Below are 21470 nucleotides of genomic sequence, written 5' to 3'. Positions count from 1 at the left end.
AGGTAGGTATGGGCAGGAACACCTCCACAAACAGGTGCAGCTAAGAACCAGTCTTCAAACCATCAAGATTTGCTGCATGGCTCTGGCTGTGCTGCAAAAGAAGAGTCAGCTGAGCTCTGTCCTCTGACAAGGTAGGTGAAAGCTCTTGTGAAACAAGCTCCAGTTCTTGCCCTAAACTGCCTGAGTTCAGCTGTACCTCTCCCTGTACGCTGAAATTCCTAGAGCACTTCTTCAAACCTGAAAAGGCACAATGCTTGCCTTCTGAGATCAGTATGTGAATAAGAAGCCCCAGAAAGACAGTTTGAGGGATCCTGTTTAGTCAAGGAAAAGATGCGTTGCTTGCAGTAATGCAGTTTCTTCCTAAAACAAAAAGCAACTTCTAGAGCTACAGTGCCAATTAATACCAGAGGCAGAGATAACAAATTACTACGCTCAAAGAGCTTAACACAAAAGCATTTATTTCAAATGAAAGAGCTTTGAAAAACTTGTCACTAGAGAGCACTTGAACAGAGGTGATTCTGGTGCTTTTACCTTCTTAAGCTTCGCAAAATTAGTTGTTCATTTGTTGTCCACACATTGTTCACTGCTGCTGAGTAGAGAAAGGATTGAGGCAGGAATCCCACCACATCCAGAATACTCTTGGTTCCTGCAGAGCCATGCTGAAGGCCTGTCACCAGACTAGAAACAGCTGAGCCCGATTCAGAAGTAGCCACTTCCCATCCCTCCAGGTTAAGGAAACCTACAGCCCTGCCTTTTCCCCATCTGCAGTTTGTACTGATACAATTTATCTGCTTTACCTTTATTTTACACCAGAATGAGTTCTGGTGAACGAGGGTGGAAAGCAGCATAAGATACTGTCAACTACATGCACCAACACTACAGCTGCTTTGATACCAGTTCCTGTAAATCCAGGGCACTTTCACAGCAGCAGCAGCGCTTTAGCAGACACCCCACATAGAGAGGGAAGCACTTCCCAGGAGGGTATGATTATCATTTAATCTTTGGCCCGGGGTAAGGCACCCGGGTGTTCATTTTAAATGTAAGGAAACTGCCCGAGTCCCATGCCTTCATTAGGTTCTTGGTGCTTTAACTGAAGTGCTTAAGTCAGTGGTTAGGCTGATACTCAAAATGTTCCTCTGTGCCTTCAGGTTTCAAACAGAAATGCCTGGGAGGAGTAAGAACATGAGTATGTAATACTGACAGCTTTCACCAGTGACAGTGACCCACTGAGATCTCTACCCTCTTTGTGTCCTGACCGCCTCTGATCCTCTTCTGAGTAGTAGCTCCTTATTTCAGTTCATATTCTCTTCATACCTCTTCTATTTGGAGCTTGAAGAAAACCCCGGTACACATGCAACGTCAATAACCTTCAGGTGCGGTAAAATCAGGGAAAAGAAACCCTTGATCTTCATGGGACAGGTGCTGGGCTGTTTCTAGTTTGATATTGGTGAACTGAGGTGTTACAAATACACTTCAAGATTCTACTCAGCGACTCCAACTTACTCCCCCAAAAATAGTCTTAAGACTTTAAAAAAGTTACACAGAAGGAATTTAAAAATCTCTATTAAAAATCTGTAAATCTAGCCTCAAATTTACGATAAATTATCTATTTACACTTGTCATTTCATTCTGCTTTTGTTTATTTATTACTCAGCTGTTGTATGAAATATTTTTCCTTACGCCCTCAGAAGGTATTTACATTCTTTGCAGTATCCAACAAACCCCTGGCAGCAGCAGAATGCTTTTCTAGTGACCGTTTCATTGTATAGATCAACTTTACACATAGTAGCCCCTCTTTCAAGTATCATCATCTTGGGCAAAGGCAAATGATTTAATCTTTCAAAGCCAGTAGGAGAGGCAGAAACTTAGAACTGCAGATTTAAAGCTTAACCACATCACCATGTTTCTTTGTCTGAGATTAAGAACCCTGTAGACTGCAAGACACTATAGCAGGGGTCCTCAAACTTTTTTAACAGGGGGGCGGCGCGTGGATGCAGTGGCAGGCAGTCATCTGCGGCTGCTTGGTTCCCCCCCAACCCCCGGCGGGGGGTGGGGTGGGTGGTTCTGTAAATACCAGGGGCTGGATTGAGGACCCTGGGGGGCCATAGTTTGAGGACCCCTGCACTATAGAGTAATTTCTATGGACTCTCACCAAACGGGGAGCTGTAGAATACACATTCTTCGTAGTCCCATTTGTTACTTTGATTTTCTGATGTTTGGTCCATCATGATTCCATTGCCGTCTCCACATCATTGCTGCTACTGCTGGCCACGGTACCGCAAGCCGCAGAGTTAGCACTAGCCAGGACAAGTCTCTCTCTGTTTCCAAAAACTTCATTCACTGCAACACAGATAGGGATCGCTTACATGTCACTACTGTCCCAGAGACAAGAGGAGCACAGCAGGTACAGACAGCATGGTTCACAGCATGGAATGGAAATCCTAACCTGGTGCAGTTTCAAAGCTTTTTCCCTTACCCCAAGTAGGAAGTTGAAGCTTAAATGTCAGAACAAATCTCCCGCATATGATACTTCAAAGTTCAAGTCCTGTTACTTCTCCCCCAGAGCATCTCTAGATGTTGCCCTGTGCATAATTCCTGTACCTCAGTACTGTGAAATGGATGAGTTTTGTAGAGCAAAACATCAAGTTTAAATAATTTCTGGTTTTAGTCTCTCTGGTTTCCACCAAGCTCTTAAAAGCCTTCTCCAAAAATTCATGCCATTTAGTTACGTGTTGCTATAACAACCAATCCAAACTGGTCCTCGCTTTTATGCCTACAGGTACTCAAAGAATGTGACACTTGGTTGCACCAGGATTAAACATTAAGAAAAAAAGTAAAATACAGTATTATAAGCAATCGGGTGTTACACTTCAGCTACAAGAAAATAAATAATGTGACAAGCAGTTCTCCAAGTTAGAAAAAAACCCACATTTTTTGAATCTGAAAACATGAAAACATGTAGTCTTGGGGTATTTAAACACACTACCCTACAGTTTCTCTCAGAGCCATAATACATTACTGGGGGCAAGGTGAGAACCACAAGAATGTTACCTGCAGAAATCTTGCTTATGTCCCAAACGCGCAGCCCTTCTCGCTCTCCTCCAAAGGCAAAAACAAACGGAAAGTCAGGGCAGCAAGCTGCACAGAAGAGAACACCCTGGGGGAGGAGGAAAGAGGATATATTTATTTTTTAAGATATCATCCTAAAATGAATGTCATCTGAAAATACTTCCACCGAGTTTTAACAAATGTAAGCTCTCTCTTAAGATTCCTGAAACTCACTTTGCAGTACAGAAAACTTAAGTCAAGAGTTGCTAATTGCAAACAGTAAATCACATCTTTGTCTTGAAACTGGCAGATGCACACCGGAGCACCTATAGTTCTACTCAAAACTTTGTATCTGGTATTCAGGTCTGAGGCTTTGAAGCAGTCTGCCAATTACTGAATTGAATATTGAACTGAATATTGCACTGTAATGAGAATGATTTACCCAGAATACACAGATGTGATTTTTTTTTTCCCTAAAAGATGTTACATTAGGTAAAGCAAGATTCAAGCTAGACAAAAAAGAATAAGCAGACATAGTTTATATACAAGCCTTCCCAGAATCGAGAAATTAATTTTACTCTACCATTTTCATATCCCTGGAATGGATTAAACTTGGTCTGTTTCCCAGGATATCCCAAATTTTCACGTATTTGTCAGCAGATGATGTCACAAGGCACCCTTTGATCTGACTGCTTAGTTGTAGCCCTAGAAGATTAAAAGTACAGCAGTGTGAGAGCACCAGCTAATCACTATTTCAGAGACGAGGATACATTTTGAAGTGAAGTTGTGAGAACAAACCCGATATTCTCCTCACGTTGAACTCTGTTCCGGCACAAAGGAACAAAACGTTAATGAAAGTTCCCTGCTGCCTCTGCTCCCTGTAGCAAGAGCAAACTGCCTTCATGCAGGCCTGTTTTGTGTCTCAGTCCAATAACAGTAACAGTGCAAAGATGCTATTGTTCTACTTCTTACATCACTTAATCTGGCTTCCCTAGGTAGTTTTTTTTCATTTATTTGCCAAAGACCATCTCTTTTGCTATCCAACATGATGGGGCATATTCATATAGTCTCATTTTACGCACCTAATCAGGTGCTTCAGGTTGCTTTTTGGAAGCTCCTACACTGATCAAATACTTAAATAGCCTGAAAGGGGCAGTGTGAAAACCTTCCTGTGTGCCACACCTAAATCATCTCCAGAGTGAATCATAAAACAATTATGGACAGAGGAGGTAAATATTCTAGTTCACAGTCCTGGACCAGATTCCATAGTTTTTGTTCCTTCTCACCCAAAAATCACAGGGAGTGTGTCCCAAGTGAATAGATCTGTTTTGAGACGCCTATTCATGACACTCACTGAGAAAAGGTCACTGTTGTTAAAATATTTTGCTTACAATGGCTTCTCAGCAGAGATCTGTTTCACGTGCCAGCTCCCCATGATCAGTATGCACAACTTTTACTTGTCAAGCAAGGAATCGCTACTGCCTCAGTCATATCAGTTAGACATCTTCCAGATGTGCCTCGCCGCTGGGGGCAAACACAACACACACAATTTACCTGACACCTCTTCATCGTGAGCTTTCAGTGTAAACAGCGGCTTATCAGAACGAGCATCCAGACAGTACACAAAGCCATCCTCTGTGCTTGCCTAAGGAAACATTTTCAAAACAAACAGCCGTAATCACTAATTTGGAAAAAAGCTCCTATGAAACAATACCCACCCCCCCTAGTGATCCAAGGCAGACTCCACACTACTTGGCAGGGCACGTTACACAAGTGTACACAGGTCTGCGTCCCCGAAGTCAGGCTCCATCCAGCTGGTACCTGAGCCATTCTGTGCACCTAAACTATGCTGCACTGACTTACGTGTAAGTCTTACTCCTAGACAAATTCCTTAAAATTGTATTTTGAAGATGGTTGCACTACTAAGCTTGGCTCACGCTAGGCACTGAAATACAGAGCCTTCAGTCTCCTAACTGTCAGTTCAATGTTTGTGTAGCCATCTTGTGGCTACATAATGGCCCTGTGCAAATCTGCATGTGATTATACCAAGAGAGTTCTACCTCACAAACCCAACAGAACTGAGCAAGTGTTCTTAATGGCTGTATACACAAAGCACCAGAGAGCTAGACAGAAATTGAGAAAATAGAAAAGATTTGGTTTTGAATTGTGTTTATAAGTTTTATTGTAGAAATCTCGACAAAACTAAGGTCTTTTTACTCTATACCAGCCAGGAGGACAGTGCCCTCTACCGCTGATTTAAAACACAGAATTAATATTCATGATCCTAGTTCTAATTAGCTACTTCTTAGCCCCAATTGCCTCATTACATGAAACAACAGCAACTACACAAAGGCAAATATATCCCAGTCACTGAACACTGTAACAACATGGCAAAGATGCCACCTCTGGAGTGAAAAAGCATCAGCATCAATTGCTTTTCTACTGTCATAATAAAGATACAAGTAAGTAGCTGGGTCTTGATGTGCTTGTTGGACAAACTACCTAAAACCACCCTCCCACACACTGCATTTCTAAAACAAGCAACACCAACAGTCCAACTGTCCATCAGCTCTGTTACATAATTCAGAAACATCCTGAACACAAAATACAGGTTAAATGAAATGGCAACAGTCAACAGACCAAGAACAGAAGAGCATATACTCACTAAGAAATTACAAGGTGAAAATTGATTCCAGGTTACTCTTTCAACCTGACCACTAAATCGCCACACTCTATGGTTATCTTGTGGGTTTCTGCAATCATACAGCACAGCTGATCTAGGAGAAAAAGATAGGAAATGAAAAAAAAATAATCGGGGCAGAACACTTTATGAAGTTTGTTTTACCACTGGCATCTATAGAAAGTCCATGTAAACTACAATTCAAAAATTAAAATGGAAACAACTTCACTATTTAATTTTCCAACTCTAGTAACAGATGAAAATTTCTCAGACAAGCACAAGCTCTTCCCATATGCTTCAAAGTTTCATCTTGGTGACAGACGTTCTATTGAAACTTAGCAAACAGAGTCTGAATTTACTCAATACACAAGATGCTTAATAGGAGACAATATTTATGAAAATATACCACTTAATTACAAAGACTTCAGTAAAGTCAAGTAATGACTGTTCAAAAACAACGCACTAATTACAAAATCAATGTTATACACATAAAAACATTTTCAAATATGATTTAAGGAAAAAAAATAAATCAGAATCTTTACAAGTATTTAAGGAAATGCTACTCCAAAAAAGATAAAGAGCAGACGGGAGTTAGTGGGTCCTGTGGTATTTACAGGCATACGCTCAGCCCAGTGGTGGCAGAATCTGCCCCAATCCAAAACGCTCATGGATGCAAAATGATGCAAAATCTTCTATGACGAGATGACCTGCCTAGTGAATGAGGGAAAGGCTGTGGATCTTGTCTACCTGGACCTTAGTAAAGCTTTTGACACTATCTCCCACAGCATTCTCCTGGAGAAAGTGGTTGCTCATGTCTGGGATGGGTGTACTCTATGCTGGGTTAAAAGCTGGATGGATGGCTGAGCCCCAAGAGTGGTGGTGAATGAATCCTGTTGGTGTCCGGTCACAAGTGGTGTTCCCCAGGGCTCAGTACTGGGGCCAGTTCTGTTTAATGTCTTTATCGACCATCTGGATGAGGGGATTGAGTGCACCCTCAGTAAGTTTGCAGATGACACCAAGTTAGCGAGGAGCGTTGATCTGCTTCACGATCTCCTTGAGGACAGGAGGGCTCTGGACAGGCTGGATCAATGGGCCAAGGCCAGTTGTATGAGGTTCAGCAAGGCTCAGTGCTGGGTCCTGCACTTGGGTCACAACCACCCCACACAGCGCTACAGGCTGGGGCAGAGCGGCTGGAAAGCTGCCTGGTGGGAAAGGGCCTGGGGGTGCTGGCTGACAGCCGGCTGGGCGTGAGCCAGCAGTGTGCCCAGGTGGCCAAGAAGGCCAACTGCACCAAAGGGGTAGCTAAAATGGGATCGAGCAGCTGGTCTCAGTGTTTGGACTTTTTTTCCTTTTTTTACTGAAGGAATCAAGGGGGAGGGAAGTAGACAAAAGCTTGTTCCTAACAACAATAAAAGGTTTTTCTCCAACACTTTCACTTAAGCAGATGTAGCAAGAGCATAACAGAAGCCAGAGGACATAAAGGCTTGGCTAAAGATTGGCAAGTCTATAAATATTTTAACATAAAGACAAAGTCTTATAAGTAGGATTAAAAAAAAAAATGATAAAAGGAAATCATTGTTACAGAACAAAATTAAACAGCTACTCCTATGAGATGGGAGAACAGAGGGGAAGTTTTGTGGCTGGCAGGGCTCGTAAGAACTGGCAGTTACAGAGCTGCTCCAACCATGCAGATACAAAGGATGTCACAGCACCTCCAGGCTCCACGCTAAAACGCTGGCTGTGGCATGCCTACCCACAGAAGCTGTAGGGAGCCAACTGGGATTTCAAAAGTCCCTCATGTCCTCACTCTGGTCTTACAGTTTGGCAGAACCTGGACGAGTTTTCACAGGAACGAGCAGTGATACATTCCCAGTGCAGAAAATGCCATAAGGACAAATTAAGAAATAAATTCAGTTTGGAGCAGACAACTGGCACAGAAAATGTCAGTCCAGATGGTTAAAGGATTTGATTAGTCCTGAGAAAGAGGTAAGGAAAATGACATTTTGGCCACATACAAACCTGGCTACCTTACTGGACAAAAATAATAGCATTACTCAAATTTGGCATAGTTACAAGCAAAGGAAAAAAAAACCCAAACCATGAGGCAACTTAATGGGCTTAATTCAATACTAATACCCTTCTTACATGTAACATTTGAAAACATTACCCTGACATACTTATCGTAAGATCCAGAAATAAGGGTCTGAGTTTCAAACGGATGAAATTGCAGTGTCTGCACCTAGAGAACAGAAGATTTTATTTAAAATAATAAGCACTGCGATATAACACACATATACAGGAACTTTCTTTGCCCAAACAAAGCACAACCCCCCTCCCCAAAACCAGCACACGTCCTTCCAAAACCCTCTCCTATTAAGCTTGTTATACTCAGATTTTGCATAAAACAGTGCAAGAGATGTACATTATTTTTATTTCTAACACCCACACCCAGTGGAAACAAAGTATTTTCCAATATAATTTAACTGAACAGAACCACCTGCCCCCTTTCTGCCCTATATATTAAAAAAAAAAGCTGGACGAGGTAAAAGAATAGCTGCTTCCAATTTGGGGAAAAATGCAGGTGTTAGCAAAAAATGAAAATCAGGAGTTTGCCAAGGGCAGCGACCTTGTTAACAGCAAAGTAAGGTTACAGCTATTAATAACTAACTTTCACATTTTAATTACTAAAAGATCAATTCATTTCTGAAGTACCCATCACTATGGTATTTTAGTATCATTTATTTTAAACCTTTCTTACCTAGAACAAACTGTAACTGACACTCATTGTTTCCTTAAGAGGGAGTTACAGTTTGACCTGTGCTCAGAGATCTATTTTTTGTAGCTCATACCAGCACTATTAGATTCCGAACCACCAGGGCTTTCACACAAAAGACATTTTTAAAACTGCTGTCAATCTTCACAAACTTTCTAAAGGACAAGTTAAATAACATTTTAAAAAGCAAATACAGTGTTGTTTGCAAAAGCAACCAAGTCAGAAATTTAAAGAATTCTGCACAGTTGTCTGAAAATTACAAATTGTTGTTCTAAGGGTTCACTACCAAACAGCTAATGGAAAACGCAGTTTTTTTCCCCTCTATATTTTACAGTGGAAAAAATACAACAATTATTACACACCTTGTCTGTATGTAGCATCAGGTTGGCTGCTGGCTTACCCATAGACATATCCCACAAAATCACAGTATTGTCAGCAGATGCACTTGCTAAAACGTTCCTGATAATGGATAAAAAAAACCACCAAACTTTGAAAAAATCTTTAGAGAGATACAAAAAAAAAAAAAAAGTCAAAAATCAAAAATACATACAGAACCTGATCCTGAGATCAAGCACACTGGTTGACAGACTATGCTCCCTGAAGGTAATTCCGAGTTACAAATAAAGACTACAAGCAGACTTTATTGCATTATATTAGTACAACACTTAAAACAACAACATTGACAATTTTGCTTGTATTCCTGCCCCCCAAAATCGCTTAAAATATGATTTACTGGAAGATTTCTTGAACAAAATGAAGCAAGAAAGGCTTTTAAATGCTTCTTTTCCTTTGACATTACAATAGTATTTTTAAACATCACCTATGCAACTTAGTTCTGTTTCCATATGCATACAGCCAAGAGCCCGATTTTAAAATAGTTTGCTCTCTAATATCTGAGTGTTTATGTAACTACTGAAGACCTAACACTTTATACCCTTCACAGAATACTGAAATGAACCACTAACATTTCAGTTTACAGAGCCACATTTCAATTTGACCAATTGTGTTAAGAGCAATAAATACACAGTTTACAAGTTTAATCAGAAACAACTCAAAACATTCCCAAAGGCCTGTCAAATACACAGTACGACTGCTACCATTGCTCTTAAAAACAGATCTATTACCAGAACATACTGTTTCGGATTGAAACTGCTCCCTGCTCACCTTTTTCTTTTTATATTAACCAAGTGTTTCTGACTGAAAGAGCTAACAGTCTCCCGGAAACACTGTTCTCCTAAACAACGTTACAAGAGCAAGTTAAGAAAATGGACAGTGAAGGCTGTGACAACATTTTACAGTAACATCATTATGACCTACAGGCAGAACGTTATTTAGAGAGCTGTCACAGCACGTCTTGCTTAAAAAACGCCCCACCCAAAGAACATTTAAATATAAGCTGCTCCAAGGAGTTCCTTGCTTTGCTCATAAGCTTCCCTTTTCAAAACTGTTTTTGTTTCCTGAAAGATCTACCAGTATCAGTGAGTTCAAAACTCAGCACATTACAGAATTATGCATTCCAGACACTTAACTACTGTAGCTGTAATTTTTGTGACTTGTCTCTTATGTTATCCCCAGACAACCATTTCTAGGTACATGAAAGCTACTCTTTTGTAAGACTGATGGAATGATCACTACCACACTGTGCCTATATGTTTAATTTAAGAACAACAGACGGTGCACTGTAAATTAAGAGTGCAATTTTCTTTTCCAACCTAAGCAATTTTATTATTTACTGCATGTCTATGAGTGTGTTACCTTCTTCAGTATCTAGATAATAAAGCATTACAAGTGAAGGCTTACACCTGCTCATCAGGAGTATGCGGAGTTGACTACATGTATTTTCAGAGATATTTATGACAGCAGGAAAAAAAAATCAGCCTGTGTCTGACTGGAAGTTTCAAGGCCCATGCTGAGGAACGTTCCTCAGTTAAGAGCTGAACTGCTAACCATCACCTAAGCAATAAAAAACCAGCAGCATCTTTACTTCAGTCAGCACACTGTCCTTGACCTCTCCCCCAAGATAGGCCAGCTCTGTGTTTCTTCAACAGCAGCACTTCATTGCTTGTTCGTTCAGGCAGCAGGGAATTCTCTCTGCCTAGGATAACCCAAAGGTCACAGGCATTTCTATAACTGTGCTATTAGGGCTCTTACACTCTTTTTTCTGTTCACAGCTCTGGGGCAAAAGCCAGAGGAAAAAAATCCAGCACAGCAAGGACTTCCTTCTATAAATCTACTTCTATCTGTTGAAATGGTTTTAGGTTATTGGCAGATCAGGGCAGCCCTTCTGCTTCTCCAATTTGTGCATCTGGCTTAAAGTAGCCGATATATCAAATGGCTTTGACTCACCTTAGCCCTGGACAACCTGCAAATAAAGAGTGATTGCAGCAATATACAGGTTTTTTTTAAAAAAAGATAATCAAGACTTCTAATTAAAAAAAAAAAGTGGCTGGGGGGAATGTGTGTTTTTGAGAATTGATTCATTTCAGCACTGCTTTCAAGTTCAATGTTATCCTACATAAGATTCTGGATTTGTGTGAAAAATGTGTGCTTGATTAAGTATGCAAATTTGTAACCATTCATTGTTATTAAAGTATTCCTTTACCTGCTTTGTTTATTCCATGAAAGATCAAGCACAGCATCAGTATGTCCTTTCACTGTCCCTTCTGAAGATAAACTCTGTGTATGCAGACACAACATAAAGAGACTTTTGAATTACAGCTTCAGTGGAAATCAAGCATTACAACATGTTAGTATCCATTCCTTAATGCCTTTATCAGCAACTTCATATTTTAATTTATTCTCACTTGCTGCAACAAGGCTTTTGACACTGTCTTTGCAGTTCCTGCACCTCACCTCTTACCCCAGAGGTCAGATTGCCCTGTTCACAGCTGGTGGTCGTTCACAGAGCTGGTTATTCCCTTCAGGCTGGTGAAAGGAATTCTATTGTGTCCAGCTAATGTGCAGCTTCTAAATTTAAAAGGGTTAAGCTTCCAAGTTTACTGGGACAGCAATTGGAAACCACCCATAAGCCACCTTGTTCCTCTTCTGTTCTTGATTCCAAGCTTTAAATATCCATACAGAGAACAATTAGTATTTCAAATTGAGGTAACATTTATGAACACTATATTCAACAGCAATTCTGTTAACTCGGTGATTTTCAGAAGCAAGTTTCACAGATCAAATTCCCCTTTCAAAGATACTTTTTCTATTGTTTTTAAAACCAGAAGGTCTAAGAGCTCAAGAACTAAGTCCCCTTCACAATTACACAGTGGTCCTTCAGCTGACTAACGCTGCAGTACTGCTTCATTTGGGAAACCAAGATTATCTACATTCACCTTCCCTATTTACTCTAGGGAGTGTTCAAGCACTTCCTGAAGCATCTACTATACCAAAAATCTAGAAAATGTAAGTGATGTTATCTTCCGTGTTTGTTTTACATACCAAAGAATTTGGACAAATTTTAACAACATATTCAGGCATACAATAAGAGTCAGATTCATCTCACATAACTTAGCATGCAGTCTAAAACTCAGTCTTCCTCTTTGGTAGTTAGGATTTTCTCTGCAGTCCCGTAAAAGAAACTCAGCCATGCTCTGTGTGTGTGTCTCTACACATTCTCCTTAGACTATCTCAATGGCTATCTTAAAATGTGTTTAAATTTTAAACACATAAAGCTAACAAGATGAATCCTGAATAAATGAATTTTAGTAGTGTTAACCTTGTCCTTTATTGCTCAACATCTTTTCAACTTTGAGTCACAGGAAAATACCAGTTTTAGCCTGTTGCAGACAACCATGACATTATCTTCTGTAACCTGTCTAAACACCATCTTTCAACATGACATACAGAATTAAACCAGATTATCCACGATTTTTTCCATTGTAGGAGAAAAAGTAATAACAACATTATCCTTGCTCTAGGTTTCCTGCATCCAACCAGATACAAACCATTTTGCAATACTTACTTTCTTTCCTTTCTTTTTCTTCTTTTTCTCTTTCTCGCCTCCAAGAGAAAAGACTGGTTCTAAGGATTCTACTATATCAAGGTCCCAAATGTCAATAACTGGGGTCATGTTACCCACTGCAACATAATTTCCTACAAGCAGAAACCCAAATGCATCCACATTTAGAGTCACAAAACAGCATATCTGGCATTCCAGCTGTTGCTTATTTCTTTAAGTAAAACTTATACTTACGTGCCAGAATCTTCTATTTGAACATATTTGGCACAGGCCGTAATTACTTTGAACAAAAGCAACCTTTCATTTGCAAATGGAAAATAAAGCAGATTATAGCAGAGCTTGCTCTGGTCTGCTAACTGATGATAACTTATTTGTAATAAAACCAGTGTTTTAGTCACATAACTTGTTATAGCAGCATCACTAAGGTAACTGTAACACCAAACCAAAAAACCTGATATTCAGTTTTTCCATCTTAATATCTTGGGTTTATTTCTGTTTGTACTACTGGAGGAAATTATTCAGTGACAAAATTACATTTATGTACTTTTCAAGTAAAAATTATTTAACTGGACATGTACAGTATCCTTTGCAACTTACCTTGCGATTCATCAGGACTAGGATCAAAATTCAACCACTCCAGACATAGAGGGTAAGCAGGCAAGATAATATCATGATGTACATAAAATGAGTTCTCTTCATGATTATAAACTATAGAAGAATTAAAGATATACAAGATATCAGTGAAGAGGAAAAGCAAGCAACTATGAACAGTTCACTTCTGCAAAAGGCAGATGTGGCAAACACTAAGCTGTCAAGATGCAGAATGTAAATTCACAGTGTGTTCAGAGCTTTAGTGTAGAAGCCAGAGACTCCAAGTACTAATGTTACGCCTCACAGAATTACACAAAACATTCTCCTGTGTACTTTAGATGAAGAAGTGACAAGCTCAGCAAAGCCTAGATACTTTATTCCTAGCATATTACATTACTTTGTAAGATCCACCACTTTCTACATCAGGATACATTAATGAAGGTTTAGGCACTCATTTTACAGAAAGAGCATTTTTTTAAAAAAGGAATAATTCTAGATGAAATCAAAGGGGAAATGAATGTAAAAAATAAACATTTTTCAAATTAGAGGAAGATGAAGAAGTCAGGTGAAGTTACCTTTAGTAGGTTGTAACTGATACACAGGAAGAGTTTTGGTAAAGCAACCCTATACTAAACAGCATTCCCTTTAGCCAGCTGTTTTTCTCCCTCTAATAAATGAATTTACTAACCTGATAGGATAGTGGAAAACCCCCATTAATTATTTAATAACATGGCATCATCACACGCACAAAATCACTGTGCCGTTTTTAAGTGTATGTGACAGATGTTCAGATACTAAGTAAAGTCTTCAATTAACTAAGTACTCTTGGTAGCTAAGACAGGGCTACCCAATGTTATAGACTGCAGAAGCCTGTGCTACTGTTTTATAAGTTTATATTGAGAAAATCACACAGTTAAAAAAATTTGTAAACACCTCCAGATACAGAAAATGCCAGATGCTGGTATCTGAAGAGATGCTTTCAAACACTTTTGCCTTGCTGTTTTCTTAAAACCGAATACTTTGCTTGCAGAAACATGTACCATAGCAGAAGTAGCCAGAAACATTCCCTCAAAGAACCACTGTAAAAGAAGACGGTAACTTCAGCACACTCAGTACTCCTTGCTGCAACAGAAAAAACCTTTTACACAGTAAAACTAAACCCATCCCTGGAACAAGCAGTATTTAGACCTTACTGAGGATCATCTCTTCTAAAACTAAGATGATAAAGGTGCTGATTCTTTGACTCCTAGCAACGGACAACCCATTTAAAGAAGAAAAGAGAAAGCTGAAGGGAAAAAAATGACATCAAAATAATAAACCGCAAGAGGAAGCTTGCATGATATGGAAAGTAAGACTGGAAGAAAGATCTTATGTTCAGAGAATAAAAATACCATAGTATTTTCTAAGTGTCATTAGAAATGAAATAAAGAAAGGAAATGCTATACTGCCTGAAGGAAGCACACTGTCCTCTAAATAACAGTAACTCCACATGAAATACTCTAGTTCTGGAAAGTGGCTAAAGCACCATGACATTGGAAAGAGGACAAAACACACAGGGCAGATGGGGAGGAAAAAACCTTCCAAAACCCAACCCCCTCCTCCTACACAGCCATATGGAACACGCTAGGCAAGACATAATCCCTAGGTTCACTGTAAGGATTGAATCTGATATTACTTACCATGGACCTCCAAACTACAGTAGTCTTTATCAGCTCTGCCACAAAGGACAAGATTGTCACTGGGCTTAATCAAAAAGTCCTCCTGTTCATATTGATCCTGAACAGCAAAAAGGAGAGGACAATGGATGTTAAGCAAAGCCCATAAATGCACAAAACTACACATGTTCAAAAGGTTGAATCAGTAATAATTTTTAACCATAACGGAAAACACTCAAACCCCAACACCCTGCTGCTCATCTGCCAAAAATCATCTTAGAGTAGTACACAGAGAAAAGCAGGAACCAAACTCGATCATGGGGAGACTGAATGTTATTATATAGACTGAAGTACTGCTCATGTGGACCTAGGTGGACTTAAAGAGATGTTTAATTACCAAATACAAAATCATATTTTGAGGTTACCATGATGCAGCCCATTGCTGAAAAGAAAATCACCACCAGAAGCCCACATACACAGCTTATTTCCCTTGTGTTCTCATGCCTTAAGCATTTATACAGTGTAACAATGTCTTACACAATAAGCATACTGTAACTGCTCCTCACATCCAGGAAGCAATTCCAGGAGCATTAGAACATTGTCTACTTTCTTGAAAATATTTCCAGAAAAGTGCTGCCTACAGCTATACTGGGCATTCAGCTGTACCAGAACAGATGTAACCTCTCATCTAATTTTCATTGTTACTGAGGAATGGAAGGCATTCAGGGAATTTTTGTTAGTGGAAAACTAAGAACTGTACGTAAAAGTCAATCGCCTTATGCAAACACAGTACCATCCTTCAAATACACAACATACAAGACTGACTTGTTGCAAGCTTTTAATTTCTTTTTTATTCACTTCAAGCTTCTTTTCAATATTGGAATCCTATCAAATCCTGCAATTCTTTGAATTAATCAACGTAATGTTGCACAATACTTAGTCTTCTACAGTACTAGTCGTAAACACCAAAAGACAACAAAAAATGCATGTTGAAGAAGGAACTAAAAAGTACTCTCTTTCAGAATTTGAGGAAAGGACTTGAGTGTAGGAACAGAGGCCTGAGAAAAAAAGGTGTTCACTTTGTCTATGTCTGGAAGAGCATCAGATTTTCTGACACAGAATAAATGCAGCTCATATTCTCTCTGAATCCCTGTGCGAATACCTCTTTGACTATAAAAATCACTCAAAGCATTCCTCTCCTCTACTGGTACACAGGAGCAAGAAAAATCATCAACCAGTCAGTGGAACACAGACAAAACACAGTGCCCCAAAGTGCCCATAGCACGCGAACTCATTTAAAGATAAGACATAAGCCTTCCTCCTTAAGCTTTGTTACAGTATGTGAAGTCACTTGCAGCAACACCTTGTCTGAGACCACATTTGACAAAGTCCCCTGACACACAAACTAGATGTTGCGGTAGAAGGCTACAGCTACTCCTTTCTTTCAGTATTACTAGCTTTGTAAAGAACCCAAAATAGAATAGAATAAAATAGAATAGAAGAGACAGCACCCAGAAAAATCTCAGAATCTTTATGCTTAGGTCACAAAAATTCACCTACTCTAGTTGCAATCTATCCTTCTGAACTAAACTGTGGGACATTGTTTGGAATCCCTCCATCTCTTCTCTGAAGCAGCACCCAATTATCCTAGTCATGGCAATACCGATGTTAAGTAGAGCACAAGGATTACCTCACATCTTGCATGCTGCATCCCTGTTCACCAGAAAAAGACAAACAGGCTGCATAACAGGACAGCACTGCTGACAGTTAGCTTGTCTTAGACTACAGCCAGAGACTGCTTCATACCCTGCGGAGCTCCTACAAAGCCAGCTCCTGCAAAGATGTTCCCCATCTGATACCTGCTGGAAACTTAATACAGGCAGAAACAGTCAACTACACAGTATGCTGTGCATATATGCTTAACAGGGACATACTTCTTCATGCTGTACCCCTAATAGGACATGTAGCCTCAGTTCACCTCAGCTTGGTTTCTTCCACAAACTAGTGGAAGGTGTAAGAGTCTTGCACTCTGGGAAGTTTTCTAATTTGGGTGGTTAGTAGCCTGAGATTTGTTACTTCTTCAAGCATTTTCTGCGTCCTACTAGAGAGGTGACAAACCACTCCACATATAGAGGCATATGGTTTAAATGAGCCAGTTCACCTTAATATCTGACTTAAACACAAAAAAAAACCCCACACATAAAGGGGACTGCACAAATCAACCTTAAAGAGGGGTGTGTGTGTGGAAAGAGTTCTGTCTGATCAAAAATCTGGCACACCCTTGGAAAAGGACTGCAAGTACTTACAGATCCTAAGGCAGTGTGGAAAATTTAACTGATTTTTAAGTTCATGCTGTTTAAGATATTTAACATTTTTATAGTACTTACTGTAGTTTTTAGAGTAACGTAAGGATCAAGTTCATTACTGCCATATACTGCCAGAGTAGCCAAAGAGTCTCCAAGTTTTATATCACCTAGATGAAAATTTCAGAACATTTTTTATACATTTCAATGACAGATGAAGTTATAAACTCCTGTACCAAAACCTGTATTACAAAATATTAGGAGTGAGCTAAATGAACATTGAAGTTCATGAACATAAGAATCTCATTAAGCTAAATTGCTTTGTGCTTTCAGACTTTTCACAGACTTAGTGCTTTCACCAGCACTACAGCAGGGGGAGCGACAATCCTTCCCACATGCTCTAGGTCAGCGAGTGGGACTGAATCATTTCACTGACTAAATGACTTCTAAAACTGGGACAAGCAAATTATTAAAAAGGTGAATTTCCAGCATTTGAAACTGAGTAGTTTCAGGACGCTAATGTCTTGAGTACAACAGGAAGTGAAAAGGCCTTCACTTACGCTGCATATCTGACATTTAAATTTTTCTTACCTGTGCATTCCTCTTCATCATAATTTTCCAAATCATATTCCTCCAGTTCATCATCAGACAGGTCTTCATTTTTATGAGAAGACTTAGCTCTGGCTACATTCATGTCATCTGCCACCTGGCCTTCATCGCTACCATCAGTGTTACCCCTGTTTAAAGATACACATCTCTGAGAAACCACGACAGCCATCTAGGATGCTTCCAGGTAACTGCTTAAGGGACCACTAAAAAGATTTCAGCACACAATCCTGGCTATTCATATTGGTTTCAAGTCTTCATGTCAATAATCTGGAAATCCATTCACTCCTTTCCTAACTTTTCCCAAAACACAAGGCACCACTATTCTCAGGCTTCCAGAGAAAGTCTTTCCTTGAAAGACTTCATGACAAAATTTGGCACAAATTTGGCTCTTCAGAGCTAAGCTGTGTGTCTAAATGCCTTCCTCTTACCCCTTTTTTGTGAATACAATGCTCCCAACCTCACCTCTCTGCGTTCTCATGTCCAATTCATTCCTTCCTTCCTTTTTTCCCCCTCCCCCCCCCCCCAGGCCCTGTCATATGCAATGATTCTTGCATTTCTTCAAGACTTTTAAGACCTTATTTCCTCATACTTACCATATTTATATTAGAAGAAAAAACAACATAAAATTCTTTAGGTAGGGACATATTGTGCATTACTTCTTAAAGGGTAAGCTATACAACATCCAGAAAACTTGGAACTTTCATGGCTACAATTCCGTATGCAAGAAATTCAGTAGAAGGAATATAAATTAAACATTGGCTGAGGACTTAACAGACATCTGAGATGTCTCAATGGAGCACGCTCCACAGGAACTCATCCCTGCTGAATACATTTTTTATCTGTCCTGCAAACAAAATTCCCAGGCAATGGTGAGCCACGACAGTTCTCATAGATATGATTTCTAAATTCAGTATCAGAAACCTATTTTTGTAATTTGTTCAGTAAAATAAACACTTCACATTACCAGTTTTTAAACAAGGAAAATCTGGTAACAAGGTAATTAAAGATGCTAAATCTGAGTCTGTTTTGTGATTTTTGCACATGAAAAAAGGTGGCTGATACTGTAACAAATTCTACAAAGTGCTAGATGTTATAAAGAGCTCATTAACACCTTTGGTTGTTAGGGATGGTCTTTAGGTTTCCATCCTGCAGTTTAACAGAATGCATAACAGCACCTCCCATCTTTCCATGTTTTTGAAATTGCAAGAGAAAGGAACCTAATCAAAACCTCAAAAGTTGACATGCATAAAGGAGAAACTAGCAACACCACAGATAACAGAAACATTAAACACAGTTGTTTTAAGAAATTCACATAAAGTAAGAATCTTCCGAAGTTTAAGATTATTTTAAAAATACTAAAAAACAAAAACCAGAACAAAACACATTATGGGACAAAACACTGTTCAGCAATTAAAAAAAAAAAAGTCACCGATCCATCTAACAGAAATTGGGTGGGTAATATTCACAATTATAAAAGCTTTTACTCTACCTATTGCATCTGTTCAATTGTACATATAACCAGACACCCTGTGTAGCTGAAACAGAATTAGAATCCTAAATCTACAAACAGATCTAAACGAAAAAGGCCAGAAATTGGAATAAGACCTCAATCCCTCATCTTCTTTTAGACAGAAAGCAGCTGTTTTTTCATTGTCTTCCATAGATTATATCTCCTAATCCATCACACCTGTTATGCTTTTCATAGGTTTATTTACCTTTTTCTTAAAGGCAGAGTGAGAAAACACAGCTACACAACTAAGGGCATTCAGTGATGAGCAGTCAGCTGCGACGTGTCGTTTCACGTGCGAACCGTAGTTGCACCCCGAGTAACTTTTTGCCGGAGCATTAAGTCCCAAGGCATCCTGAGCCCCACCGCTGCTCCAGACTCGCCCAGACTGTAACGCCTCACCCGCAGCACCCGCCTTTCCGCAGCCCGTTTGGGATCGCCCCCTCGGTTTGCCATGTCTCCACAGCACTCGCGGTGACAAACCCAATCTGAGCTTGTCCCCGCGCTGCAGGCGGGCCCGGGCTCGGCCTGCAGCGCCCCGCCAGCCCGGCGGAGCGGGGCTGAGAGCCGCACCGCGCCCCCGGCGCAGGCAGGGCCCGCTCCGGCCGGCGCTGCTCCCCTCACCCTCCGGGCAACAGACCCTCCCGGGGCGCCAGGGAAACCCAGCGCAGTCCCTGCGGGAGGATCGCGCGGGCCCGCTCCGCTGCTCGCCGCCGCCTCCCGGGCCGGGCCGGGCCGGGCCCTCCTCAGCCGGCGCCTGGGAGCTCCCCAGCTCCGCTCGCGGCCCGGCCCGGTGGGCTCCAACCCCGCCTCCTGCAGAGCCCGGGAGCCGCGCCCCGCCCCACCCCCCCGGCTCACCCCAGCCGCTCCTGGGCCTCCTCGATGAGCCGGTTCAGCTCCTCCTGGCCGAGCTGCACCTGCGGGGCGGACACAGCGAGGGGTGAGCGCGGCGGAGGGCGGCGGGGGCGAGCGGGGGTCCCTCAGCCCGGCCCCGGCCCCCGCCCCCACCTTGTCCGGCGTTTCCTTGGCAACGCCGCAGCGCACCCAGCCGGCGCAAGTCACGGGGCAGCTCATAGCGGCAGCGGCGACGGCACGCGGGCGGGCGGTGCGGGGCGGCGGCACGTGCGGCGGCACCGGCGCACCCCGAGTGACGTGGCTGACAGCACCTCCGCCCGCAACCGCCGGGAAAAAAGGAAGAGGCGGAGACACAGCGGCGTGACGTCATCACCCAGCGCCGGGAGAGCACGGAGGGAGGGGCGGGGCGGGGCCCGAGGGGCGGGGTGGGGCGGGCGGGCGGTGGTTATCCCCTCACGGCCCCGCCCCGCCGCGCCCGGGCAGGGGGCGGCAGACGCTCGGTTTGTGACTGAGCGTGGCGGGACACCCGCCGCCGCCAGCAGCAGTTGCTGTGGTGTTCGTGGCGCTCCTTGCGGAAGGCTGCTTGGTTGGTCCCTCCGGCAGCCCCAGCCGCTACACCCGGCACACCTGCCGTCTTTACGCGGCGCTGCGGCCACCTGGGCCTGCCAGGCTCGTTCGGTGACAGGCAGTAGCGCGGTGCCCCGCGGTAGTTCCGCGACCCCGCTCCCCTGGGCGCTCGGGGGGCACTCGGTGCTGCCCGTCCCTCAAGCCCTCCGCTCCCGGCCCTGGGTCCCGGCAGCCCCTGCTGCCGGGGGAAGCCCTGCCCGGCCCAGGTTGGCTTCCACTTCGGCTCCGAGACGTCCCAGCAGCCATCCACCAAAACTGAGGGTTTAGAAGAACCTTTTGTTACTGATCCCTAACATTTGGGAAAAGAAACGGGTGCGCGGAGTCGCTGGTGAGAGGGAGCTGCAGGAAGCCGTGAGGGACTGGCATCTCCACGGGAGGCCCGGCTTTTTGCACTCCCAGATGTCAGCATCCTATACCACCGAACCCAGTTAACTATCAGAGAATATGCGTAAAGATCAGAGAATGTCAGAGAAAATGGATAAAATGTCAGCTGGAATTTACAGGAAGGTAGGCTCTTACATGCAGAAATCACTGCTGTTTTCATCACTGAAATCTTAATTCAGGGGATAACTGCAAATTAGATGGATGGGAAGCTGAGGTCAGGAGAAGGAGCATTTCTCGTGGTAAAGCTCAAGGACCTGGGAACTGAACTTCAGCTTGGCAGATAGGATGGCTACATTATTTCATCTGCATGTCACTAGATAGTACTGCTGCAGCATTTTCATTATTTTTATCCTGATTCTTCTGTGGTTCTGGTGTGAGAGAGAAACAAATATCTAGCAAAATATTACTACCTCTTCACTACCCTGTTCATTTCACTCATTTGCTGCATTTCATCTTAATGTAGACACAAATGTATGA

General features: G+C 41.9%; 1 protein-coding gene across 2 annotated transcripts; it reads right to left on the bottom strand.

Annotated features, from left to right (window-relative positions):
• Positions 1 to 441: 441 nt before the first annotated feature.
• Positions 442 to 20329, bottom strand: PWP1 (PWP1 homolog, endonuclein). Of its 2 annotated transcripts, XM_080393304.1 has the most exons (15): positions 20136 to 20329; positions 19986 to 20044; positions 17603 to 17748; positions 17096 to 17181; positions 14733 to 14829; positions 13060 to 13170; positions 12466 to 12596; positions 11104 to 11177; positions 8864 to 8960; positions 7906 to 7967; positions 5714 to 5825; positions 4603 to 4693; positions 3632 to 3753; positions 3052 to 3157; positions 442 to 2340 (listed from the first exon to the last, which is right to left on the bottom strand). In XM_080393304.1, exons 1-15 carry the CDS (start codon positions 20199 to 20201, stop codon positions 2225 to 2227), a joined length of 1476 nt encoding a protein of 491 aa, XP_080249430.1. In that variant the 5' UTR covers positions 20202 to 20329; the 3' UTR covers positions 442 to 2224. The 2 variants fall into 2 exon arrangements, with proteins under 2 accessions (XP_080249430.1, XP_080249431.1); XM_080393305.1 differs by lacking the exons at positions 19986 to 20044; positions 20136 to 20329 and adding an exon at positions 19336 to 19863.
• Positions 20330 to 21470: the final 1141 nt, after the last annotated feature.

Source organism: Falco punctatus, assembly GCF_963210335.1.
Source record: "Falco punctatus genome assembly, chromosome: 6".
Classification (NCBI taxonomy): domain Eukaryota; kingdom Metazoa; phylum Chordata; class Aves; order Falconiformes; family Falconidae; genus Falco; species Falco punctatus.
This window is presented reverse-complemented; position numbering and strand designations above follow the sequence as displayed.